The following is a 27,595-nucleotide window of genomic DNA, read 5'->3' on the forward strand; positions in this document are numbered from 1 at the left end:
GTTCACAGAACCTTTAACCTCCTCAAGAAACGTTTTTTCTGGCCCTCCATGATGAAGGATGTTCGCGAGTATGTGGCTGCCTGCACAACCTGCGCTCGTTCCAAGACCTCAAACTCCCCGCCTGCTGGTCATCTGCTACCTCTCCACACTCCCAGCCGACCCTGGTCCCACATCGCCGTGGACTTCGTAACTGGACTACCACCGTCTCAAGGCAATACCGTCATCTTTACCGTTATTGATCGCTTCTCTAAGGCTGTTCAATTTATTCCCCTTCCTCAGCTACCCACCGCCTCCGAAACAGCTGACATCCTTGTCAACCAAGTATTCCGCCATCACGGCATCCCCACCGACATCGTCTCTGACCGGGGTCCCCAGTTCACGTCCCACGTTTGGAAATCATTCTGCTCCGCCCTCGGAGCCTCTGTAAGCCTCACTTATGGATACCACCCACAGTCCAATGGGCAGGCTGAGAGGGCCAACCAGGAGCTGGAGGCGGCTCTTAGGTGTCTGGTCGCCCAGAACAGTGCTGACTGGTCCAAGTTCCTGATATGGGTGGAGTATGCCCACAATACGCACCCTTCTTCGGCTACGGGTATGTCCCCCTTCAAAGCCTCCTTAGGGTACTCACCACCTCTGTTTCCATCACAGGAACTCGATCTGGCAGTGCCCTCGGTTCAACTACACCTCCAGCGGTGCCAAAGTATTTGGCACCAGGCCAGGGCAGCTCTCCTCCGCACCAAGAAGAGCAACTGCCAGATCGCCAATCGTCACAGGGTGGTGGGGCCCAACTACCAACCTGGCCAGAAGGTATGGCTGTCATCTCAGAACATTCCCATCCAGGCTACATCCCGTAAGTTGGCACCTCGCTATATTGGTCCCTATGTCATAGACCGTGTCATCAACCCCTCTTGTGTCCGATTACGCCTGCCAGCAGCACTCAAGGTCCACCCTTCTTTTCACATTTCCCAAATTAAACCTGTTCATGAAAGCCCTTTGTGCCCGCCGTCCACTTCCCCGCCGCCCGCCCGTATCATCGACGGCGCTCCTGCCTTCACGGTTAGTCGGGTGTTGGATGTTCGGCGCCGTGGCCGTGGCTGGCAGTTCCTGGTGGACTGGGAGGGTTATGGTCCAGAGGAACGCTCGTGGGTCTCCCGTTCCCTCATCCTGGACCATACCCTCATTGATGACTTCTACCGTGCCCACCCGGATCGGCGTCCTGGACCGCCAGGTGGCGGTCGTTGAGGGGGGGGTACTGACATGGTGCCTCTGTCAGACTCCTCCCCCCTTCCTCCTCTGCTCCATTCCTGACGGTGACCAGCTGACTTCACTCATCTCATCAAGCCACTTCTACTTAAGGAGATCCACTGCCTCTCTTCTACGCCAGTTCGTTGTTCCTCAACGGTGCTTAGTCTGGTCAAATCTAGTATCATGTTCCATGTTAATCTGCCTCTCGATAATCTTGCTACGCCTCACTTACAGGATTACACATCCACGGGTGCTCACCTGGTCACCGAAGTTTTCCCTGGTTCCACGTCCCGCCGTCCGCAACTGCCTTGCTGTTCTGGAAACGTCCTGCCGAAACCCTCCGGCCACGCCGCACCTTCAAGCCAAGGACTCTAGCTCATTCCTCCATATTTCGAACTTTCAAGCTATATTCCTTACCAATTATAAAATACCTCTCTCTTACCTCTCGCCTCCTCGGTTTTCTTCCGGGTTCCAGCATCTGGGTCCATCAAGTTAAGACATACCATGACACAATCAGTGCTATTTTATTTTACTCTTTTTTTTTCCAAATTAGTAAAGGCAAATTTCTCTAACAAAAGGCTACTTAAAAGTAACATTGTGGCTGTCACAATACCTTCACATAGTCGCTCAGGCATCCATCCATCTCTGGTACATATAGCATGAGTAACACCACGTGGTTTGTCATAGCCACGTTCGCAAGAATAAGTTGCATGGCCATTTATTTTCCTTTGTCCCCATGGAACATAAAAGGAAGACAGATATCGGTCTCGCCGGTCTTCATGACATGTAATATCTAGAATAAGAGAATGCAATGATTAGGAAAACTTCATTTTTCTGTTGCTTGAAGTTGAATAATTTCTTTACTTTACCTCTGCATTCCGGTGTGATGTCCCATTCTCCATTACCCTTGCAGGTAACAAGTGTTCTGGTTGTTTTCATGTCTACAATCCAGCGATCCCCCTCACATGTGACTGTTAACGTGTCACCAGGTGAGAACACGTTTCTGTCATAACGGTTAAATGTTGTTCCCTGGATTGGTGGCAAATTCACTTTACATTGTATAACTGGATTTCATAAATAAAAAATAAAAACAAAAAACAGAGCAGATTATTTGTTAGAATGTTGGAACTAGACAGAATTTATCAGTTACAAACCTCAAATTTGATAAATAAGTTTACACTTACGTAAACATTGAGGTGTGGGGCTCCACACCGCTTCAGACCCAACTTTTAAGCACTTTGAACGTCTTTCATCAGCAGCTTTGTAGTTTTTGTCACAAACAAAAGTCAGATAATCGTCTTCTTTGTACACTTTAGGACAATGAGTAACACGGCCGTGAGCAATCTGAGGCATGTCACATGTCACCTCTGTAGAAAGGACGCACCAGCATTCATTTTCTTTTCTTTTTTAAAGCAGCAGAGCCGCTTCAAAATCAGAACATTTTAATTTAAGCGTGAGCAGATATTGCATTAATAGCAGCAAGTTATAATAAAAAAATCAACTATTGTAACATGTGTTCACAAAATATATTACAGTATTTTTATGGTCTATTATTCTACTTGTGGACATTTTAACAATATACAAATACCTTTTGTTTTTCCTACAAAACTTTTTTCTGCTTTTGGAAATCTTTTATTTCAGAAGGCACTTCTAATCATTAAAATATATATATAAGGGGATGATTTTAGGGTGTAATCAAAAAACAAAAACAAAAAAAACATAATTAAAGTGTTTGGGAGAAGGCGAGTTTGGGAGCCCGCATTATGTGCCACTTTTGAAGTCTTGACCCCAGACTGAAGTGAAAGATAATGGTTGCATTGATTTTAATTATTCTTTCGACCACATACCTTTATACTCATACAAATTTATATTCGATTACCTTTAACATCCCACTATTCTGTATCTAATATTGGAAAAAATGGAAGTCTGTCTTACAAAAATAAAATACAGTTAGAGTTTAAAGATAGACAGTATATAAAGGCACCAATCCATTTTTCAACAAGTGATTGAACAGAGCACTTCATTTTTTTTCAGTTATTCTTTTTTCATATTTTGTCTTTGTATTTGATAACTTTGATAACTGACCAGTTTTATAAACAATTAAAAAAACAAACAATAAAAGAGTATGATTTAACCCTTGTGCTATCTTAGATGACCCCACCCTTGCATTGACGTGTTCTCCCTATGACAAAGGTGGATAAAGGTGGAAAGATTTCATGTAATGCATGGACACCAGTGAAAATTACAAGTCATTGAAGAAAAAAGGTTTAGCGCACTGTCTAGTGGGTCTAGATAACCCAACTCCCAATGTTAAAGTGCCTAGGATAGCACAAGGGTTAATTTGTATGAAATTTTAAAAAAAAAAATTAACTAATTATGAGGTGTAACCCTCACTATGTGCCACTTTTGCAGTCTTGACCCCAGCCTCAAGTGAAAGATAATGGTTGCATTATATTTAAAATCACTAGTACATCACAGTTAAAAAGGAATTGCCATTCTAAGTAATCAGAACTATGCAACCCAAATCCATTTTTTAAATCTCCCGCAGCATTGAAACCAACATACTGGTGCATGTTGGGAAGGCTGAAGTCCTGTGTCTAAACATTCAATTTGCAATTGCAAACACAGTTTGGAAGCCACAACTTGGCATTGCAAAAACACTACTTTGCGCTAGTAGGCTACATTTTTTCCCCCCAGATATATATATAGATATATATCTATATATATATATGTATATATATATATATATATATATATATATATATATATATATATATATATATATATATATATATATATATATATATATATGTACATATGTGTATATAAAACAAAATATTGTTTTCCTTTCTGATTTTTGGTTGACTCTCTCGTCTGTCTAAATGTTAAGTTCAACTGCGCTTTTTAAATTGTTTTTATGATTTAAGAGAAAGACATTGTTCAAATACATCTCTTAGAAAATTAAATTAAGATGATTTCAAATCAATTGTACTCTAGTCTGTATTTACCTTCACAAGAGGGTACTGGTTTATTCCACTGTCCATCTCTGTCACAGATCAACACTGAACTGCCATTTAGACGTTTGTCAGGATCATCACAGCCGAATATTAGGACATGACCAGGAGGTATTGGACTGTTGTCTTCTGGTAACCCGTTAATTCTGAGCCCTCCATGAGCAGATGGGTGCTCACAGCTGGCTGTGGATGCTGATAACATAGTATTGATTAAGCAGTTATGAATTTTAAATACAATGCATGTTTATCTCTGAGACTATTTTTATTTTCTACGAAAGTTTTTAAATTATAAAAGAATTAGTGTACAATAAATACAAACTTGAAATGATCCTGATTGTGCATGTGCCTGCTGAACATCTTAGCTCGAGTTTTTTAAATGATAATCCTGATGAATTTTTTGATCAAATAGTACATAGAACAATGAAAATATATTTCACTCACAGTAGCAACATTCTTGACGGAGAGTCACCCAGCCTTCACTGCTGCACACATATTTAATGGGCAGGTCTGATGTGAAACCAGTGTCACATGTGAAGACTATGGTCTCTCCTAGCTGATACACATCTTTTCTGGTCTGTTCTGACACATGTGCATTGAGCACACCAGGGAGCCGTGAACATTCTAAAAGATAAAAAGAAAAGAAAAGAACACACACACAATGTTTTCATATTCATCAGGAATATCCTGTACAAATGAGTATTTGAATACCCTGTGATTTTGCAAGTTCTCCCACTGAGACATCATGGAGAGGTCAGACATTTTCCAATTTTTTTTAATTTTGCCCACTGTGAGAGACACAATTTAAAAAAAAAAATCTATAAATCACATTGCATGTTTTTTTTTTAATATTTTTTTATATGCTACAGGTGCAAATATGTATTTGAACACCTGCCTATCATACACTTAAAGACCTGTTAGTCTGCCTTTAAATAGTCCAACTCCACTCCACTTATCATCCGAAATTAGAAGCAACTGCTTGAGGTCATTAGGTGCATGAAGACAACTGTCCACCATATAGAATCAGTAAGACTCCAACTGCTAACTTGGCCAAGACCTAGGGGCTGCCCAAAGGCACCTCCACAAGGCTGGAAAGCGCAACAGGGCAATTGCCAAACAGCTTGGTGAAAAAAAGGTCCAGTGTTGAACCAATAATTAGAAAATGAAAGAAGCTAAACATGACTATAAATCTCCCTCTGACTGGAACTCTATGCAAGATCTCATCTTGTGGGATCTCAATGATCTTAGCCCTTGTGCTTTCCTAGGCACTTTAACATTGGGAGTTGGGTCATCTAGACACACTAGACAGTGCGCTAAACCTTTTTTCTTCAATGATTTGTGATCTTCAGTGGTGTCCATGGATTACCGTCCACCTTTATCCACCTTTGTCATGGTAGTTAGAACACGTCAGTGTAAGGGTGGGGTCATCTAAGACAGCACAAGGGTTAGATGCAGATGACCCCACTCCCTATGTTAAAGTGCCTAGGATAGCACAAGGGTTATATAAAGCTGGGACCACTGTTTCCAAGGTTACTGTTGATAATATACTAAGACGTCATAGTCTGAAATCATGTACAGAAGGTTCCCCTGCTTAAACCAGGACATGTCCAGGCCCGTCTAAAGTCTTTTAAAGTTAAAGTGTTCTCCATGTTTTACCCATCCCCTTGGGTTGGCTGCAGATTCAGGAACCATTAGGTGGTTTAACCCCCAAAATTCCAACCACTTAAGGGTGAGTGTCAAGCAGGGAGGCATTGGGTCCCTCTGCCTGGATTTGAACTCAAGACCTTCCAGTCTGACACTCTCCCACAAGGCCACTGAGCTGGTCAGTGGTTTTATAATGATAACTACCGTAATTTCCGGACTACAAGCCGCTACTTTTTCCTGCGCTTACAGCCCTGCGGCTTATTCAGTGACGCGGCTAATTTATGGATTTAATTGGCGGCCGCCATGTACGTACTTTCAGACTCAGTGAATGGTTTGAATTCTTTATCTAACACCAAGCACAAGTCATTTGTTATTCAACACTAGTGATGGGACGAGCGACACTGGTGCATCAGCACAGTGCCGAGAGCTCAAGAGGGAAACCTCGTATCTGTGCGTGTATTGCTTTAAGAAAGAATCACGTGACCGATACAGGAACTGTATCGTTTGGATGTGCTGCGCCAAAGTGTGTTCATAAGGAAACAAACTGTATCAACATGTCGTGGGTTTGTCGGATGGAGTTTTGCTTGATCATGGATCGTCCTAGGAAGTTTTCCCCGGTGTGGAATAATTTTGATCTCGTGACGCCAAACAAGGTAAATCTTTTTCTCCTTTATATACTATTTTTTAAGGTGGCGCATTGCACTCACTTTATCAGTTTATCAAGTGAAGGACCTGTGATACATATGATAGTCAGTTAAAGAGCCTTACAGTTGCTTTATTCATGTTATCATGTAATTATGAGATCCTGATCTCGTAATCATGAGATGGGCTGTCTATTTTTTTTAATGCAATGTTCTGGTAAGAGGTTTGAATTGTTTTCAGATAAATTAACTTTTTATGTTATTGTAGGTGAGGTGTCGTCTCTGCTCCACAGAGCTATCTTATATCAATAAGAGCACTTCATCAATGCTGAGGCATTATAGAGCTCGGCATGGCAATGAAGAATTGGCAACTTCTCGTGAGAGTACCCCAGGTATGTTGAAATTCTCTCTAAAAATTGTGCTAAAAAAAAAACATGCATGCAAACAGACAGGCTCAAGGCTTGGTATCGAACCTCCGACCCTCTTGCTGTGATGCGACAGTGCTAACCACTAAACCACCATGTCGTCTTATGTCTATTTGATATTGTTTGAAAAAATTACAGTCCTTTTATTAAGCTTTTGACAAAATATTTCCTTTTGGCTTGCAGTTCCTAACAAGCAAGCAGTGGATGAGGCAGTGGTCAATATGATCAAAGATTGTCAGCCACTCAGCTTTGTTGAAAATGAGGGATTCAGGGAGCTCCTGTATCACCTGTTTATTATTATGTGATAATAAAGTAATGATTAACTATTTTTTTAGGGAACAATCTCTGGAAAACGTTAGATATGGAGGTTGCAGAGACCCAGAAGAGGAGGAACGCAACAGCTGACTCCATTATTGAAGTCCAACGCTACCTGGCAGAAACACACCCAGAAACCAAGATTCTTTGCAATATTGGAAATTGATCCAGGAAATATACCCACATCTTTATCAACTTGCACTTAAAACTCTCTGCTCATCATCATCGTCTGTACCACGCAAAAGAGTATTTTCCAAGGCTGGGGAGCTGGTGTGTAAGAGGAGAAATCGCCTTGGAGCAAAGACACTGCAAAAACTTTTGTTCCTCAAAAAAAAATCATGAACTAATCACTTTTTTGTCTTTTATTTCATATGATTTAACAGTCAAGTTGACAAATGTGCACATACTGGAGGAGCCACAGTACTGCTGTGTACAAGAAGGCCTGCAGCAGACTCTACTTCCTAAGGAAGCTGAGGTCCTTCAACGTGTGCAGCAAGATGCTGGAGATCTTCTAGCAGTCTGTGATGGCCAGCACTTTGTTCTCCTCCGTGGTCTGCTGGGGAAGCAGCATTGCAGTCAGTGACACCAACAGACTGAACAAGCTGATCAGGAAGGCGGGTTCTGTCATTGGCTGCAAACAGGACACATTTGAAACAGTGATGGAGAGGAGGTCACTGAACAGACTCCTTTCAATCATGGACAACCCAGAGCATCCTCTCCACCCTGTTCTGGACAAACAGCGGAGCTCCTTCTCTAGAAGGCTCAGACAGCTCCGCTCCAAAACTGCCCGGTACCAGAAATCCTTCCTGCCCAATACTATAACCCTGTTCAATAACTCACAATGCAGAAGATAACCTTTGCACATTTTTTTTCTCTTTATTTTGCACATCTCTTTACCTGCACTGTTTCGTAAATAGCTCTTTAAATTATACCACATTTTCCTTGTTCTTGTTTTTTATTTATATTATACTTAGTCTTTTTTTCCCTGTCAATTGTTATGGTAACGAACAAATATCCCACGTGTGGGATCAATAAAGTATTTCTGATTCTGATAAAGAGTTAAAGAAATTGTAACTCGGAATTTTTACTCTAATTTGCTATATTTTACATACCATCTCAGTTTTAGCATTTACACGAACAAGGAATTTCTTTACCTGCAATGATTTTATAACTACTGCAGGGGTCACTATTGGGTGACCAACACAGTATCAATACAGTTTGTTTAGTGTGTCAATACACTCCTTGAGGTATCATCGTCCCATCACTATTCAACACACCTCTAGGCAGCCAAACAGCATGGACCTCACTTCAGGTCTTAGACACTTCAGTCATGGTTCAACAAAACGAAACACGCATGCCCGGCCGCATCCCAGAATCCTTTGGTGCCATTAGACCCAACGTGCACGTGATCGCCGCTACAATATGATGAAGCTTTCAAGTTAAAAGCAATCGTTAAAAGCAGCGTGAAAAAAATCCACCATCACCAACGGGTTTGGAAAAGCTGGTCAGCTGCGTGACGGAGAGAACAGCGCATGCTCAGGAGGGAATTTACCTCTGAGTCATAGTGACTCGGCTGGCTGCACGTATATATGTGGGAATAACAACAGCCTTTATTTTGTCGGGACACGACTGGAAACACAAATCCACGTGATCGTTTTTACGGTTCTAAGGACTGACCGGAATTTTGCATTGAAAAGCTCACAACCTCCGTGTGAGCTGGAGACATGTTCTCCTGCTGCTCGTTCACATAGCGCTGCGGGGCAGATGGCAGTCTGATGGCTCCCACACGTAACAACGCATCCGCCCCTCATCCACAAAACGTATTAAGTCAGATTGCTCTGCACAGACACGATTTGCTCCTCCCTGGAGCCGCCCTGGCCAAAGGTGTCGGAGAAGATAGGAAGGGGAACGCGCGGGGCAAGCGCGGAGCGCAGAGGCGTCCCCGGAGCAACAGTGTTTGTTGTGGAAGGACACTTCTGACGCGCGCGCTTTTCAGTCGCCGCTGCTTTATTTTACTGGTGTGTTTTTTTAACCAGCCCTGTTACTCCCATAACGCTGCCACGACACAAGCGGGAGGAGATCTGTTCCCGTTCACCCCTCCAGCCACTGCTGCTACTTGCTCATTCTTAAACACGTACACCAGTGTGGCGAGTCGGGCATTGGCCCCGCCTTTAGCCCCTAAGACTCATGGGAAATGAGGGATCGCGGATGTAAATTTCCTCATCATAACTGAGAGATGTAATGTTGATTATTTGGTTACTGTTTGTAATTTTATGTATGATACCTAGATTGTCAATAAGTAAAAAAAACTAAAAAAATAAATAAATAAATTAAAAACCATAACTGAGGAACTTTTGAACAGCATAGAGGTCCATGCTGTTTGGCAGATGTGGGTGTCTTTAAATGCATGAGCCTGAGGCAAGGCTGTCTTCTCCCGCAATGTGGTAACGAATCACACTTACTCTGGAAGTCAGAACATGATTTGTCAGGTTTTCCGTGTTGCCTAATACATGCGGCTTTTACTCCGACTCGGCTTGTGTATGTTCAAAGAAGTAAAGCACGTGAAAATAGGTGGGTGCGGCTTGTTATCGGGTGCGCTTTGTAGTTTGGAATTTATGGTAGTTAACATATTCCTTTATTATAACTAACAACTGTAGGATAGAAGAGAGTCTTAACTCTTGAGACTCTGAGAAGGAAAAACGTTTCTTTTCATATTGACTTTGCATTGATATGCAACATAATACAAATTTTTTTTTGTCTTTCTTTTATTTTTATTTTTTTTCTTGTTCTTTCCAACAACTGAGGAAAAAGATTAGAGCTGTGTTGGACAGGTTAAACTATCACAAAAAGAGGTTATATAACTTCAAAAACCAGAGTGTAAATTTGTATAAACCCCTTTTTGTTACTTTATTATTTATTATTTCTTTGTTAAATTCAGTGTGTGTGGGGAGGGAGAGGGGAATATTTAATGCAAATCTAAAGTGTTGCATATCAGTGGAAAGCTGCAATTATTCGCTTCATAGTCCTCTGGAACAGTTACTGTGGTCAAATAATCTCAAAACTGGAGCTGAATTTAAAAAAAGGTCAAAGAAGTAAAAGGTCTGTGAGAGACAGAATTTGTTGATGCTAAACAATCCATTAACATTAACACATTATTTAAATCAAATAAATCATTTTGTGAAAAGTATAAATTCCTAAAACTCATATTTGTTCATTCAGTCTCTCAATTGAAGTATACATATAACAATAATAATAACAATTGATACTTTATTTATCCCACAATGTGGAAATTCTTCTCCGCATCCTGGCCCATCCTGGGGGGGGTCCGGTGGGCTGCAAGCTGGCCGCGCTCATGGGGGTGACGGATGGCTGGGTAGAGCAGGGATTAATCCCCCAACCCTTTGGATGTTGGATGACCTGCTCTACTGCCTGAGCTAAACTGCCGCCCCATATGCTGCACTCTAGAGACCTCTCACATTTTTTTGTGGGACAACTTGCAGAATATGTGACTGACAAATTCTTGTGACAGTACTTTTTAGTTAGACCTGATTTTGTCTTTGGCGTTTTTTCGTGTGCTTCATTAACCATGGTTATACTGTAAACTCTTGAAAAGCATCTGCATGGTTAAAATAATACTTTAGTTGGAGGTGCACATAAGTTACTCCACTCATTCAACAACATTTCAAGACTGGGCAAGACAAGTCAAAGTAAAAGTGTGGTTGAATTTACAAATGGGTTAACCCATCAGTCAGACAGTAAAAAAACACATAAAGCTCAAAATTTCCTCTATGGTCTTAATGAAAATTAATTATGAATTAATATTATTTTCTGTCTTATTTTCTTTATTTAACCTTTATTTATCCAGGCAGGAAAGATTATGAAAAAAAAAACAAAAAACATTATTTTCAACTTCGGCCTGACAAAAGGCAAGTGTTTCCATATGAGACATTAAAGGTTAAAAGAAACTTCCATTAAATGACAAGTTATTCATATTCATAAATCACAAATAAAAGTAAAAAGAAACCAGACTGTTTACTGTGGTGCAACAATGTTTACAGTATGTTTTTTACTGTGTTTCAATATGGAAAGAAGGTTACTTTTTTAACCCTTTAACACCTGAGAAGTCATTGGCAACATCTAAATAAAACAGGCTTTTTGATATACCCTAGCTACTTGACCACTAACAAGCTCAACGTGAATAAGCTGCAGCTTTTTATATCAGCTTTGCACTGATATGCAACACATTACTAATATAAAGTCTTACATATCGCCCCAAAGCCACTCTTTTCCATGCTAGAATTAGTTTATTTACGTTGATTGGGTAAGCACTTTACTGCTGTGCAGTACTACGTATCAACTTTCCCCTGTTTCAGAGTCTGCTGAAATTTCGTAAACGACTGAAGTTACAGTGGTAGAAAGAATGTACAAATTGGAGTTAAAGCTCCAGTGTTAAAAGTTTAATTGGATTGAATATGTTTCAACTATCCTGTCTGTTGTATGCCGTACGGTTACACACACTAGTCTGAAGTTATTGTTTTTTTTCCCTTTTGACTGTACCATTAGTCCGCTCTTGCACCCATATTCGTCTAGTACACAAGCACTTTTCCAACTCATTTAACGTTTTGATTTAGATCTGAAAATTCCAAGTAGATTTTTCCACTAAAGCTTGCTTTATGAAATCTACAATGCTTTTTACTGATGATTACCTGTAAGTACCTTGAACAGCTGCAAAAAGTGCTAGAATAAAAGACTGTGGCTTATTATGATTATCAACAACAGCAAATGTCAAGCAAAAAAACCCCAAAACAAATAAACCAAAAAACAAAACAAAAACTGTGGTGTTCCGAAAGTTGATAAGAGATCAGTTGATTTACTTACCATTTTGTGACAAAGAGATCTGCAGAAGATTCAAAAGCTGAAAAGTAAAAAGAGTCAGCCACGGTTTCATGGTGTCAGAGATCTGAGATAGTGCTGCTGTTTATGGGACAGTTCAGGAGTTTTTCTTCACTATGGATCCCACTGCACATCACATGGACTGTCCACTGAAATTGTATGATGCATGGTACTTAAATACACCTACAAGAACCATTTTACTTCAAATATTGACTGCTGCAGAGAACTTTGCTCACAAACAAGTCTTTTGAAACTTGCTATCTTTTTGTGCAAGGCTGGATAAATGTTTGTGACCTCACCAAAGTGTATGCTGTAATTTAAAGTTCTTGAACAGCGTTAATGACCAGTTCCCGGCAGAAATCCTCCGTAGAAGGAAGATCCTGTTCCCGCTGAGGAGGAAGCATCTTGCTGCTGGTTCGAGAGCGATTGTGGCCGTTGACAAACTTTACGTGGACGGCCGGCTGTTCCGGGACCCGGAGATCACCCCCTGGCTGTGCTGAAGGCTTGCAGATCCGCACTGAGAACATCTGCGCTGCCCAGAAGAAACCCGCTAAACTAACTTCAATGAATGGAAAACCGGATCATCAATAATCCACACCTCGATCGCAGGAAAACAGTCTTTTTTCTTCACCTCAGTCCCACTCATGCTTCTATTGTTGTTTCGTTGTTGTTTTCGTTTTCCCTTCTATCTCTTTTTTTCTTTCCTTTACTCCCCCCCCCCTCTCCCCCCTTATCATATGTAAATCACCTGGAAGCAACTCATCCTCGGTAAGTATTTATTTATGCACGGAACGGGCGCGCGCGCACACACGGGCGTGCACATGCGATCCCGCACACACACGCCGACATACTGCAAACACCTCACACAGGCTCTCATAGGACGCACGCGACACGCAGCTCACATAGCCAGAAAACGTTCACGCGCACAGCGCTTCTCAATGCGGGCACGCGCACACGGACTGGTACACAAGCACTACTTAGCTTTACACCTTTTCAGTCAGAGCAGTTATGAACAGTCTTAACATCGTTAGCTGGAATGTGCGTGGACTTGGCTCTGAGCCAAAGAGACTGAAAGTGTTAAATCACCTGGATGGTCTAAAAGCAGATATAGCTCTTGTCAGATAAATGCATCTAGACATTAAAGAAAAACACAATTATAAACAACAAACCACAACAAGAATCAAGTTTCTCATGCACAAGGGAGAGGAGCAAGAGTGACAGAAAACGTCTACCACGCTTCTCTTCTCAAAGGTTCTGCCTCTCCCTGTGCACCTTTTATTAAGAACACAAGAAGGAGGTAACAGTTTCAAAACAAAGAGGAAAAGTTCATTAGGGGGTGTTGTATAATGACCCATTTGGTGGATTCTAACTTCAAACAGTATCCCTTATCAGCTCAGGACAGTGTGTCGTAAACCCCTCATCCTGGGTGGGAGATGAGAAGCAGATGAACAAACACACAACTGTTTTCAGAAGAGGTAAAAAGGTCAATCTGAGTTAACATTTAAACATACATTTAACCAAATACATTTAAGCAATGATAATAATAAAACAAATTCCTTCACATACTCCCTCCTTTTTATCATTGATAAATGTTAAAATCTCACATCCAATATCACATCTCTTTTCAGTTTTCTGTGACATCTTCATTTTCATAAAACTTTCAATTTACACACAGATGAGAAGTTTTTTTTTGTTTGTTTTTTCTCAAGTCTTTTCAATTTCAAAATCATTACAGTCATCTTGTTCTCCCTTTAATAACAAGTTGTATTCTTGACTCAGAAGAACACTCTGTACTCCACCATTCACTGCTCTGGAAATCATAGATTGAATACAAGGAAAAATGCACATAGTGAACACACAACATATGATCAGTACCATAAGAATAGGTGTCACTATTTTTAACAAAAGTTGCCACCAGGAACCAAAAGCAAACCAGGAGAAGAAATCCCAAGATTGGGGTTTCCTGTCATCCTGCATTGCCTGCTGAACCTTTTCAAGCTGATGTAATGCTTCAGTGACGCTGTGACCTTCATCGGTGTTGTCAGGAATAAATGTACAACAGGTATCATTTAACATTTTACAAACACCTCCCTCCTGAGCAACCAATAAGTCCAAAACCAATCTGTTCTGTAGAACCATAAGTCTCATGCTTGACATTTCTTCACTATAGCCTTTAAATGCTTTAATTGTAGCGTTCAAAAATAAACCTAATCGATAATCAATGGTCTCAATTCTGAGAGCGTTTTTAGCATTTCCCACCTAGGGAAACAATGCCATAGTTACCTTTTCCCCAGTATTCCAGTGTTCATGGTCTTCAGGATCATCTGATCCCCAAATGGAATCATGTGGCTTGACATCAATAAGGTTACGTCTATGGCGGAGGTGAGGCTCATGGACTGCAGAAACTATGAAAGTGTGACCTGTGACCTTTACAGAAACACAAATCCCACTCCAGTCTCTAGGCAGACTGAGGTAGAGGGCCTGCCCACATAACCAAAACATTTGATCAACCACATAAGTACCATTGTTACCTGGCATCAAATCTGGATTAGATCCAACACAACGTCCTCCAGGGCAGGGAACTGCATAACCATGGGAAACTCTGTCATTGATTATCTGGACTGTGAAGGGAACAAGAAGTTCATGACACATCTTTGTCGGCAAAGTTCCTAAAAACTCTGTGCCATTGTTAGTTACGCAATGTGGAAACACAGTTCCTGGTTCCACACTAGCATATGGAGCTAATGATTTTGTCAATTTCAGTTTTTTAAACTGATACAAACTCTTGCAACTCGGTCTTACAAGCGTACCATTTGAAGTGGTGACGGCTCCAGTACTAATATACCCTCTGGTACTATATTTGATTTGATTTGATTTATTGATTTATTTCAAGCATTGTAGTCAAAAAAAAAATTTACACATATTTATCAAACTCATTACAGAAATGATGAAATGCATAGATTAAAAAGACAGAAAACAAAACAAAAATGTCATTTAAATCACATTTGCTTAATTAAATACAGTGATCATTAACTGAAGTATAAGTAGAGTTTGATTTATTGCTTGAAAAGGAGTGGGAAGAAGCAAGCTTATATAATCCCACCCCTACTATTCAATAACACAGTCGCTCTTCCACTCAGAAAATTGCTTTGCCTGCAAATTAGGATGTAGGGATGAAGCTGGAATTACAGAACAAACATAGCAATCAGATCTATTCCTTTCTTTAGCCAGTAACATAACATACCTATACCAAGAATTTGTCATATACAGGTGAGTTATGTTCATTTTTGGACTATTCAAAACATCATGTTCATCAATACTCAGCCATCGTCGAGAAACATTTAGTCTTTCCTCGTTGGTGGTTCTTCTTGCAGGTGGATAATGATTCTAAAAGAACCAAATCCATGTGGTTGCTCCTGTCAGGAATAGCAGGAACAGTAAACAAAATAAACTTTCTCTTAGCCCAGTTGGACACGCCATGGTGGATATGTACCTATCTTCGGGAGGGAGAGGTTACTAGCACATCACCTCCTCAAGTCCTCTAACAGTGTAGGATCTGTGTAGTGCAAAAGAGTTCTGGTGTGCTTTCTTCCCTAAGACTAGGTGGATTCCCCTGCTTCGCTGACGTTGAGACAAGCAGCTTCTATACAGCTGCCTCCCTTTGTAGTCAGACTTCCCCACCTAGCAGTTGGAATTAGCCTCACCCAGATGCTTTTTCTTGCAGTGTGACAGGTGGATCCAAGACGTCCTTTCAGCAATCTTGACAGCTGTTGGTGTAGTCAGCAGGACTTGGAATGGCCCTTCCCACCGTGGGCTGGACCAACACTTCCTTTTTATGGCCTTCACAAACACCCAGTCACCAACCTGCACTGGTGAAGTGTCCTGTGGAGATAAAAAGGAATCTGGCACTTGATTTGTCCTTTGCACATCTTTAGTGGTAAACATTTTTCTCAAATAATCCACTAAATTTGCATCATCATCTGGAGAATGTTGCTGTGTAGGATCAAGGTCTGGTAACCTATAAGAACGTCCATAAAACCTTTCAAAAGGCGTTAAAGGTTGACCTGCTGTGCGTGTGATACGCATGCTTAGTTGAACTAAGTCTATGCAGTCAGGCCACTGTCTGTTTGTCTCTTCCATGCATTTCTTTAACTTTGATTTGATAGTGCTATTAGTTCTCTCAACTAATCCTGCACTCTGTGGGTGATAACTACAATGTCTCTTTAAATCGATACAAAGATGTTGAGCCATTTTGTCTATCACTTGATTTACAAAATGTGTACCATTATCACTTCTTATCACTTGTGGTATGCCAAAAGTTGGGATTATTCTTTTACAAATAGCTTTAGCTACTGTAATAGCATCTTGTGTTGCACATGGAAAAATTTCAACCCATTTGGAAAATGCATCAATAATCACTAAACAATATTTCAATCCTTTGCTTTTATTCAATTCAATAAAATCCATATGGATTGTATGGAAAGGAAAAGGTGTTTCAGGAAATTTTCCTCTCTTAGGTCTAACATTGCCTTGGGGATTATGACGCATACATGTTACACATTGTTTACCAAATTTTTTTGAATAGAGAATAAATCCATAAGTTGTATAATATTTCTCTAATAAGTTCATCATCCCCCCTGTTGAGACATGGCAAGGCCCATGACTCAAAATTGCTGCCCATTTGTACATGGATTTTGGTAAAATAGGTTTACCTTCTGTGCTGATATAAAGACCTTGTTCCAACTTTGCTTCCTTTTTCAACCATAAATCTTTTTCTTGTTTCGGTGCGCTGTGTTGCATTTCCTTTAAAACATCAGCGGTTGCATCTGCAGTCACATCCTCATTTGTGCATATTTCTACATCTTTTGTTGCAGCTTGCTTTGCTGTTGCATCTGCAAAGGCATTTCCTTTAGAAATATGATCTGTTCTTCCTGTGTGTCCCTCGCATTTACATATTGCCACTTTAGATGGTAACATTACAGCAGTCAATAATTCTTTCAGTAAGTCTACGTGCGTTACTGGTTTTCCTGTTGACGTTTTAAACCCTCTGTTCTTCCACTGTTGACAAAATAAATGCACTATAGCAAACGCATATTGGCTATCATTGTAGAATGTAACTGGCTTATCTTTAAACAGTTTGCATGCTTCAGTTAAAGCTGTCAACTCTGCTGATTGTGGTGAGTAATTTCCACACAGGGGTCCTGCCCTCAGAACCTTATCTTGAGTTACAACAGCAAAACCCACTTTGTTTCTGCCTGTTCAAAGTATAAGTCACTTCCTGCACATGTTCTTTCATTTCTCCTTCAGTGAGATCTAAAAATTCATCACTAACTGGTTGAATTTCTAGTTCTGATTCATCTTTTATCTTGTCATTTCTTTTACCATCTAATCAATCTGATTTCTTCCTTTCAGGACAATCTCTCTCTCCCAATGATCTCTCTGTCCACAAATCCAACATCCATCATCAACTTGCTCTGACCCTCTGTTGCTACTTCCTCTAGACCTTCTTCTAAAATTTCCTTTAAAATTTCCTTTCCCACGACCACGATTTCTTCCTCTCTTCACATTCCTTCCAAAAAAACACATCACTACTTTCCTCCTGCCAAAATGTATCTACACTTTGATTCCTAAATTTCTTTCTATTCACCATCACCTTTTCTGCATGAACAGCAAAATTCACAAACTGTTGTAGTGCTCCTGTAGGCAGATCTATGTAAAGTGTCCTTATCTAGTCTGCAATCTCTGGTCTCATAGCTTGCAGTAAAACTTGTTTCAGCTGCTGTATATAGGGACCATCATCATTATCATCATCTCTGAGTCCACTGTTAGCTTTAAAACTTCTTCAAATCTGACTCTAAAATCAGACACTAACTCTCCATCTTTTTGTTTAGTTTGACCAATCTTTCCATAATCAGGTCTCATTGGAAAGGCTTCTCTAATTCTTTGTCCTAAAAGTGTAAGACTTTGAATTAACTCTTAGACTGTAATGCGGAAAAGGTCTGGGTGGATCGTCATCATTCATAGGATTCCTTTTTCCTCCTAACATTATTTTTCCTTTATTTGGTTTATTTCAATCAGTCACTGGTGGGTTAAAACCCGTCAACAGAGGAGCATTTGTCCCCTGGTAGGGAGGAGGTGAGAAATCAGCTGGTTTCTGCTCTCCCCCTTTCATCCTGCTCCTGCTCGGTCTGCAGCCTGCTGCAGCCTGCTGTTGCAGGGGTCTGAGTCGCACATCTGATTTATCTCTAGTTTTACTTTTCTGAATGCCATTCTTTATTTTTCGTTGCTTCATTTAAGCACAGTTTTGCACAAATTAATTCTTCACTATTTTTTTGTTTCGTTTTTTATTCTTTATTTTGTTGTTAATTTGTAACCTATGAACTAATTCAGTACATTCCCCTTAAAATTGTAGTTTTTATCCCATTTTACCAAGAATGTAGTTGAACCTGGATGAACCTCATTCCATATATTTTCAATCACATGTTAATTCAACTTTTTTATTTGAATTCCCCATTTTTTATTTTTCCTAATTTTTTTTGTAGTTACGTTAGTCACAGAGTGTGATCAGAACCAACAGAGAATTTCTCTCAGGACCGAATTTCACTCCCCATGCAACAAGCTTCTAGGTCAGACCTATTGTCTGATCCGGTCACACGTTTAGGGTCCTCCCAGGAGCAAAACCCATTTTAGACTCTGGGTCCTTTTCACCTAAAGCCTAATGAGATGAAATCTTGTTCTACATGAACAAGCAGCCTTGTGTTAACACCGCAATGTTTCCAGCTGCTCACTGCTTCGAACAAGTTCACTCCTTACACACATGCACACACATTCACACCAAAAAAAACGTTATTTTTTATTTATTTTTAAAGTTTTATAGGCCTTTTAGGGACTTGAACCCTCTTACGCGTTTTAGGCTGCAGGACTCGAACCTACACCTTTATTCAGAATTCTGGACTTTTCGGGGACTCCAAACCCACACGTGTTTTAGGCAACAGGACTTGAACCTGTCCCTCAGAATTCTGGGCCACTTCGGGGACTTGAACCCCTGAAAAAGCGCTGTACTTGCCTTGTCGTTGTGGTCTGACTGGTTAACGAATAACGTCAATCCGGACCCAGGGATCAGACCAGTCGATTGGCCGGCGTAGAATTCACTACGACGGACTTTCCTCCGGAGACCTAGTCTCACGGGCTGTGCACAGACTTCAATCGGCATGGTCCTCCCCCAAGGACGCAGATATGTTGACATCCGGCTCGAATGGACCAAAGAATGTCAGATAAATGCATCTAGACATTAAAGAAAAACACAATTATAAACAACAAACCACAACAAGAATCAAGTTTCTCATGCACAAGGGAGAGGAGCAAGAGTGACAGAAAACGTCTACCACGCTTCTCTTCTCAAAGGTTCTGCCTCTCCCTGTGCACCTTTTATTAAGAACACAAGAAGGAGGTAACAGTTTCAAAACAAAGAGGAAAAGTTCATTAGGGGGTGTTGTATAATGACCCATTTGGTGGATTCTAACTTCAAACAGTATCCCTTATCAGCTCAGGACAGTGTGTCGTAAACCCCTCATCCTGGGTGGGAGATGAGAAGCAGATGAACAAACACACAACTGTTTTCAGAAGAGGTAAAAAGGTCAATCTGAGTTAACATTTAAACATACATTTAACCAAATACATTTAAGCAATGATAATAATAAAACAAATTCCTTCACAGCTCTACTGCAGGAGACCCATTTATCGAATTCTTTGAATCGACCTTATGTGCTGCTTACAATTTCCAGTTATATACTCTGCCAGTTACAACTCCAAACAACGAGGAGTTGCTGTTTTAATTAATAAAAATCTTAATTTTACTCATAAGGATACAGTTACTGACCCAGAAGGCAGATTTGTAATCATTAATATATCCATTCAGAATAAGGACTTTTGTATAGCGAGTGTTTATGGCCCTAATGTTGACGACTCTTCCTTCTTTCACAGATTCTTCACCTCACTCTCAGTTCACTCTGACTCCACAATCATTATAGGAGGAGATGTAAACCTTGTTTTGGACCCTGAACTTGACAGACTCAGCACAGCAGCAACCCAGCGTACATGGTGGTCTGCAAGTATTCTAAAGCAGTACATGAATGATTTGGGTCTCTGCGACGTATGGCGCTCATGTCACCCAAACACTAAAGGGTTCACCTTTTTCTCTCCAGTTCACCACTCACACTCCCGTTTAGACTATTTATTAATCAGTAACTCTCTTTTAAAAAATATTCAAAGCTCCAATATCCATCCAATTATTATCAGTGATCATGCACCAGTCTCTGTAAACATTTCTAGGGAAAAATCCACACCCTCTGGTACAACCTGGAGGTTTAATACATCTCTGTTAAAGGACCAGGAATTTCTTGAATACTTTAAAAAAGAGTGGGCAACCTTCTTAGAATTCAACAATACTCCAGACATCCCACCGTGCATTCTTTGGGAAACAGCAAAGGCAGTCATGAGAGGGAAAATCATTTCTTATTCAACGCACAAAAAACGCAAAGAGAAAGTAGATTTATTAGAATTAGAAAATAAAATCAAAACCCTGGAGACTGCTTATGCCGCTTCTGCACAGGAACACATTCTGGGAGATCTGAAAAATTTAAAGCTGAAGTTAAATGACATCATTAATAAACGAACACAATTTCAAATACAAAGGCTACGACTTGAAAGATTTGAAAACTCTAATAAATCTGGCAAATTTCTGGCTAATCAGCTTAAAATTTCAACAATCACCTCTATTACGGACCAAACAGGAAATGTCACTCATGACCCGGTCAAGATTAATAACGCATTTGAAAACTTTTATAAAAACCTGTACACACTGCAGATCAATCCGTCAGAGCAAAGTATTGACTCATTTCTTAATAATGTAAACCTACCCAGGCTAAATGAGGATCAAATCACAAACTTAGACTCCCCGCTCTCACTGTCTGAACTTCATGAAGCTCTGTTACTCATGCCCAATGGTAAAGCACCAGGGCCTGACGGCTTTCCTGCTGAGTTTTATAAAGAATTCCGGGAACAACTGGCACCAACATTTTATAAAACGGTCACATCTATTAATGAGAGCCAATCAATGCCACCTAACATGAACTCAGCCAACATAATTCTTCTTCTAAAACCAGACAAAGATCCCACTAGCCCTTCAAGCTATCGCCCTATTTCTCTAATCAATGCAGATGTAAAAATTATCTGCAAAGCACTAGCACAAAGAATAGAAAAAATCACTCCTCACATAATTCACTTCGACCAAACTGGATTCATCAAAGGCAGACACTCGGATGATAATGTCCGTAGACTAGTTAATATAATAGACTTTGCCACCATTGAAAACCAGGAAATGACGGTACTATCGCTGGGGGTCGGGGCCTCCAGGGCCTGGCGGGGGTGGTGGGGGCTCCGTTGGTCGGGGGGTCGAGTCCGGTGCCTGGGTGGGGCGGGCTGGGGCGCTGTGTGGTCCTCTGGGCTTGGGTGTGGGGGTGTGTGGTGGGGGGTGGGGTGGTGGTCTGGCTTGGCTTGGGGGGGTGGTCCCTTTGCCTGTGCTGGGGGGGGTTGGCAGGGGGGCCCTGCTCGGGTGGGGGGGGCCCGGCGGCGCCGGATGGGCTGCCCATCTGCACCTGGGGCTGGGATCGGCCCTTCCCTGGCTCTGGGACGGGACAGGACAACCCTCTCGGGGCCCCCGGTCGCTCTGGGTGTCACCCGCTTCGGCTGCGGGGTCTGGGTTGGGGTGGGGTGGGGGGCTTGTCGGCCCTGTCCTGTGGGGGGGAGGGGGGGCCCATTATTGGTACGGGTCGGGGGGGCTAACGGGTCGGGGTCTCCGCTGAGGCAATCAGTGGTTGCCTCGGCCGGTTGGCCTCCTCGGTCCCGTCGAGGCCTGACCAGAGCTCCTCTAGGGCTGGCGTCTGGGGGTGGGGGCCTGGGCTTGCTCCGGGGGGGGCGACGCTTTCTGGCTCCTCTCTCTCTGTGTGGGGTGGGTGGTGCCGGGCCTGGGGTGTCGGCGCCTCCGGGGGTGGGGCCCCTGGGCTGGGTGGCCCTGGCCCCTTTGCTGGGGGGGGGGGGGCTGGGGGACAGCTGTTTGACCCCTGGGGACAGTCTACCAGCTGTCCCCAACTTACCCCCTTCCTCATATAACCCCATATTAGGGTGAGGGGGTGGGGGGTCTAGCCTGCGATGCGCCTTGGGGGGGGTCTACTTGGCAGTGGCCCCCCCTCCTATGGTTGCCGTATGGAGTGGGCCCCCCCTCTTTCGGTTTTATTTGCACCTTAGACATGTAGGGTCCTTGGTAGGGGGGGTGCTTGGATATCACTGCAAGCAAGCAGCAGATGTCCTTCTGGCACCCTACTCGCCAATTTTAACCGCACCTTAGACATTTAGGGCCCCTTGGTGGGGAGGGTGAGGGGACATCACTGTGAGTAATCAGGAGATGTCCCCTTAGTGCCCTACTCGCCAATTTTAACTGCACCCCCCTTAGTACACACACCCCTCCTCCTTCAATATATACATTCCAACATAAACACACACACATGCACACACACATCCTCTCAAACACACATACACGCACATGCATTTTGCAAGGAAGGTGGGACCTGGGTCCATCTGTCCCCTACCCCTTCCCTGGTGGGGGATGCGGGCCTCTTGGCGATGGCGGCCGTGTCCCTTGGGTGCCGGCTCCCTGGGCCCGGCGGTGCTCTCTCCGCACGGTGGGGGAGTTCATATTACACCTGAGCCGGGGGTGTTCGTGTCCCTGGGGGGTGGGTCCTGGTCCTTGCCCCTGAGCGCTGGGCCCCGCCAAACTTCCAACATGGCCGAGCCTGGTCGGGCCATATTTATAACACCCCTTGTGGGCCACCCTTTTTTCCCTGGGGTTCCCCCCTCCTGGGCGGGGGCGGCGGGCCCCTGCCTTGCTCCTCCCTGGACCAACCGTGGGCCGGGTGGGTGGCTGCCTGGAGTGCGGAGCGGGTCTCCCTTTGGGAGTCCTGGCTCATACCTGGGGTTGGGGCGGGGGGATGCCCGGAACTCCTGGGTGGTGGTGGGGTGCTCGTCTGGGGCTGTGGGCGTCCTTCTCCGGTGGGGCCCTGCGTTGGGCTCTTCCGGCGCGGCGGGGGGGCTGCTTTCCTGGTTGGGCTGGGGCGGCGCTCTCTTTCCCTCCGCGCCTCCCTGCTCTCTGGCTCTGGGGGCCTCGCGGCGGTCCTGCTGGCCCTGGCCTGGGTGGGGCTCTTGGTCGCCCGGGGGGCGGTTGTTCCCTGCCTGTTCCTGTGTGGCGTTGGGGGAATTCCGGCTGCCGCTGCTGCTGCGGCGGGGGTCTGGGTGTGGGGGTGGCTGGGCGCTCCTCCTCCTTCTTTTCACATTCCACCATCCATTTTAGAAGAACATAAACACTCATCTGAGCACAGGTGTTAGCTTACCTTTGCACTTATAGTTTGCATGATTGAATGAATGAAAGATTTCACACTAGTTGGTTTAAAGGCATAGGTATGCGTTCGTGAACACTATCTGTTTTGTGTACATGTTGACATGTGAACATTTTTTGCAGCTAGCAGGTTTGTTGATAATATTTGAGTGTGTGTGAACAGGCCCCGCCCTTTTTGTACTACATTTGAACTGTACCGTAATGATAAACAACCAGTAAACCTGTCTGCTCTATGCTGCTTCATGGTCTTACCCCCCCTCTCACCATCACCCCCCCCCCCCCCCCCCCCCCTCTGACATCCCTCCCTCTTCTTCCCTTCTTTCCTTTTCCGTCCGGTCCAACACCAAAGATTTTCAATCATGGTTGAAATGAATAAAGTTTGGCCTCAATTACAAAAGGGGTTTATTCAGTCATACCTTTGGTTTGTCTGAAGATTAATAACCCCTCTTGTTAAAGTAAAATATGTCCAACACAAGAGGCCCTCAGCTCTCATCTGCCTGCCTAGCTGTTGGACAGGACAAGTTATAAAAAAAAATAAAAATAAAAAAAAAAATAAAGTTCTTGAACAGTGTTTTATTTCTGGATAATCAACTCATATTAAAGGTCTATTGAGTATTACAGCTGTCCTCAGAGGGCGAGCTATGTTATCAGTACTGTGTAAATGTAATCACATTTAAAATTACAAAAATCTGCTCAGGTCTTAGATAAGAACCTTTTTTAATTTTTTTATTTACTGGAATGAAGAGACATTCTGAACAAGCTACAATGAGGATCATATGTGGTTTTTGAAGATTTTATTATGTGTCTAACATGTAAACTTCCTTCTGATAACAGTGAGGATTAAAAGAGGTACATCAGTACTAACCACACTTGATTATAACTATGATGGTGGTCTTCTGCCTTGGTATAATGTTTTTAATTCTCAATGAACTTACCATTGGTGGCTGAAAGAGTTTACAGGAAATAATGCTTAATAACATCATTAGTGGATGACAGTGCATCCTTAAAAATGTGGTTGGAAACAGATAAAAGGAAACATCAACATTATGGCTGCACATGTAAACACATTGAAGCATTTGTAGCAAACTGCTATGGCAGCACATCCAGGCTGGACAGCCTAATTGGTCTGAACTGGACTGTCTGGTGATGCTGAGAGGAGGACATGGGACAAACTGCTGGACATAACTGAGAATGACAGTTCCCCCCTGCACACCGTCTTCTTCAACTTGTTCAGTGATAGAAAGCTCCTCTCCAGATGGAGAACAAACAGACTCAAGAACTCATTTGTCCCACATGCCATCAAACGTCACAACTCCTCACTTAGAGTCTAAAGCAAATAGAGCATGAAGTACTTTTTAATATTTCTCCATTGCTTGATTTGTAAAATGTGACATCTGCTGTCTGTATTAAACCTGCTGATCCACGAGGGATCAATAAAGTCAATGTATTTATTTTCATTAATTAAATAGAAAATATTGAATCCTTTGTTACTGTTTTCATCCTTAAATTCTCAGATTTGTGTCAATGTTAAATATAATTTTGCATGATGTATAGATTTGCAGGGCCCATGGTTTTAGTGTCTGTGTGTTGTAAATCTATAACCAGAAAAAAGGATAATATGTTTAATTAAAAAAAAATAGACTTAGTTTTACTCTAAAGAATAATTAACAAACATATTGACTATGTGATTTACTACAATTAAAGTAATAAATAAATAACTAAATGAAAAAAAAAGAATAATTGATTTTGCAAGAACTTGATGAATAACAAAGTTACACTACGAGTTATTTTTAGATGTATGGATTTCTTATATTTTAATACTCAAAGTATCTTATATATTTTATATATTTTAAGACAAGAAAAAGTTTTGGAAACACATTTTTCTTCTAGCAGAATACAATAATTCAAGTTTGACAAATCCTTACCAAGAGAACTCATAATCAACACTTGAAAATGTTTTATAGAGGTTATTTATTGTATTCACCACTAAAAATTTCTGGGGCAGATGTGGTGCAGAGGTAGAGTGATCAAACCATGACCAAAAAGTTGCAGGTTCAGTTCCTCACCTTGCCTGCCCATGCATCATTTAGCCCTACATTTTTTCTGGTGGTTACACGTTAGGCAGTGGAACCGCCATCAGTGTGTGAATGTGTTTGTTGTTGAATGAGACTGTAAAGTGCTTTGGGCCTTCAAGGAAGGTAGGAAAGTGCCATATAATGGAAACCCCATCTACCATTTGTACAACTGACAACACATGTAGGATACAGTGATAACACAGACTCATACACAATGAGGAAGAGGAGCATTCTTCAGCATTTGACTACATAGAGCCCATAACAAGCCACAAGCACATTATTGTGTTCTTGGAGAAGGACCTAAAAGGAGACTTCATCATCATCTCATACTAGCCGATTGTTTTCAGCTTATTTGGTTGTATGTGAGTATTAATATCTTTTCAAAAATGTCTTCTAGCAATGCAGCAAACAAATTTACAGACACAATTTTTCTCTTTTTCCATATCAGTGTTTTCAGATGTCTCTATATGATGCCTGTTTAAACTCTTCCCGATGTTTGTGATATATTCAGAAAACACTTGGTACATTATATATTTTTTTAGTTTTCACAGATATAAAATTAAACTATCAAACTGTTTTATGCAAAACACCAATAATGCTCATATCCAGAAAAAGTAAAAGATTTCATGAATTTATAAATACAGAATCCTGCTATATTTGGGTTCCAACCAGTTATGAGTTTTTAAAGGGCCTATTTCAGGGGTCACCAACCTTTTTGAAACTCAGAGCTACTTCATGGTTACTGAGTCATACGAGGGGCTACCAGTTTGATAGGCTCTCCTGAAATAACTAATTTGCTCGGTGTCCCATTAGTAATTCACTAACAATGATTAATGTGACTCATAAATGTGAAAAGATGAATCACTTTAATAATCTCTCACAATAATTATCAACAATGACCATGAGGTGGGAAACAGATATCAATAGTCATCCCTTTATTAAACTCAGTAATGGTTACTTTTTCCGATGATCACTTACATCACTACATTTTATAGAAAAAATTTCCCATTTTCACTACATTGCACCATGTTTATCAATAATGTAATGTTAAAGAAAAATCAACTTACATATTTTTAAATCTTGTCACATTTTGAACTGATGACAAACTACTACTGTCATGAACACAGCTTTATACTGAACACATTTCTTCAACATTTTAATTTAACTTTGCCATGGCACTGCCATGTTTTCACTGACAACATCTGGTTTCTTTTTTTGTTAGTTTTAGCCAAAGTCTGTTGATGACTTCTCAGCACCTTTCTGCAGGGACACAAACTACAGTTACAGTGATTCAGGAAACGCTGGAACCAGCTGTTGGAAGTCGACATGCCGGCCTACTCTTAATCTCCGCCCACCCTGCTCTTCATCTCCGGCCGCCTTTCTCAGAAATTCGCGCAGCATCTCAATCAAAGCATGTGAAACCACAAATATTGAAACAGGAATAAGTGGGGGAACACTGTATAATGAACATATTTTTAAGATACTGTCCTGCATCTGATAATATATTATCTTTGGAACAAAAAAAAGAACGACTTTTAAAATGAAATTTGAGTTGATTTCGTAGCTCATTTTCCGAATAAGTAAGATGACTCCATTTCTTGGGCATCGGCTTTCGCTCCCTGTGGGTGCTGCCCATTTCATGACATATGGATCTCGCCCACAAAAACAGACATCTAAACTTTGTGAAGATGGATTTGAATATTGTGCACATCAAAGGAAAGAGTCTTTGCCAAACACCACTAGCTCAGCAGAGAAGTAAGTGTTTGTGTTAGCCTGGGGGCGGTGCTGGCAGCGCAGACTCTACCTGGAAGGGGCTGTTCTCAGCGTCCTTTGTCAGATTGTGAGAACCCGCTTGCTTTAGTGGAATGGGAGGGACTGCTGCTAAGAGCGCAGGTTT

The 27,595-nt window shown here is 41.8% G+C and overlaps 1 protein-coding gene and 2 long non-coding RNA genes across 7 annotated transcripts in view; 1 reads left to right on the forward strand and 2 right to left on the reverse strand.

Moving 5' to 3' along the window:
* Nucleotides 1-27,595, reverse strand: part of LOC144991910 (complement factor H-like) — a 245,652-nt gene that overhangs the window by 185,727 nt on the left and 32,330 nt on the right. Inside the window, exons 1-6 of one of the 5 annotated variants that reach the window (XM_078946125.1) lie at nucleotides 12,160-12,329; nucleotides 4,701-4,880; nucleotides 4,254-4,451; nucleotides 2,430-2,612; nucleotides 2,115-2,309; nucleotides 1,859-2,038 (exon numbers count right to left, since the gene is read on the reverse strand). The exons of the other annotated variants lie outside the window; for them this stretch is intronic. Of the exons in view, the coding sequence (XP_078802251.1) occupies nucleotides 1,859-2,038; nucleotides 2,115-2,309; nucleotides 2,430-2,612; nucleotides 4,254-4,451; nucleotides 4,701-4,880; nucleotides 12,160-12,229 (1,006 nt within the window). The 5' untranslated portion in view covers nucleotides 12,230-12,329. Of the gene's footprint in view, nucleotides 1-1,858; nucleotides 2,039-2,114; nucleotides 2,310-2,429; nucleotides 2,613-4,253; nucleotides 4,452-4,700; nucleotides 4,881-12,159; nucleotides 12,330-27,595 lie in introns of those variants that run through there. 5 annotated transcript variants of the gene reach the window in all.
* LOC144991913 (uncharacterized) lies at nucleotides 752-1,686 on the forward strand. The gene is made up of 2 exons (XR_013655581.1): nucleotides 752-1,401; nucleotides 1,480-1,686. It is a non-coding gene; the product is annotated as an uncharacterized LOC144991913 (long non-coding RNA).
* On the reverse strand, nucleotides 13,638-19,884 carry LOC144991914 (uncharacterized). The gene is made up of 2 exons (XR_013655582.1): nucleotides 19,241-19,884; nucleotides 13,638-16,056 (listed from the first exon to the last, which is right to left on the reverse strand). It is a non-coding gene; the product is annotated as an uncharacterized LOC144991914 (long non-coding RNA).

This window comes from Oryzias latipes, chromosome 4 (assembly GCF_053564925.1).
Source record: "Oryzias latipes strain Hd-rR chromosome 4, Olatipes_Hd-rR_3.1".
Lineage (NCBI taxonomy): Eukaryota > Metazoa > Chordata > Actinopteri > Beloniformes > Adrianichthyidae > Oryzias > Oryzias latipes.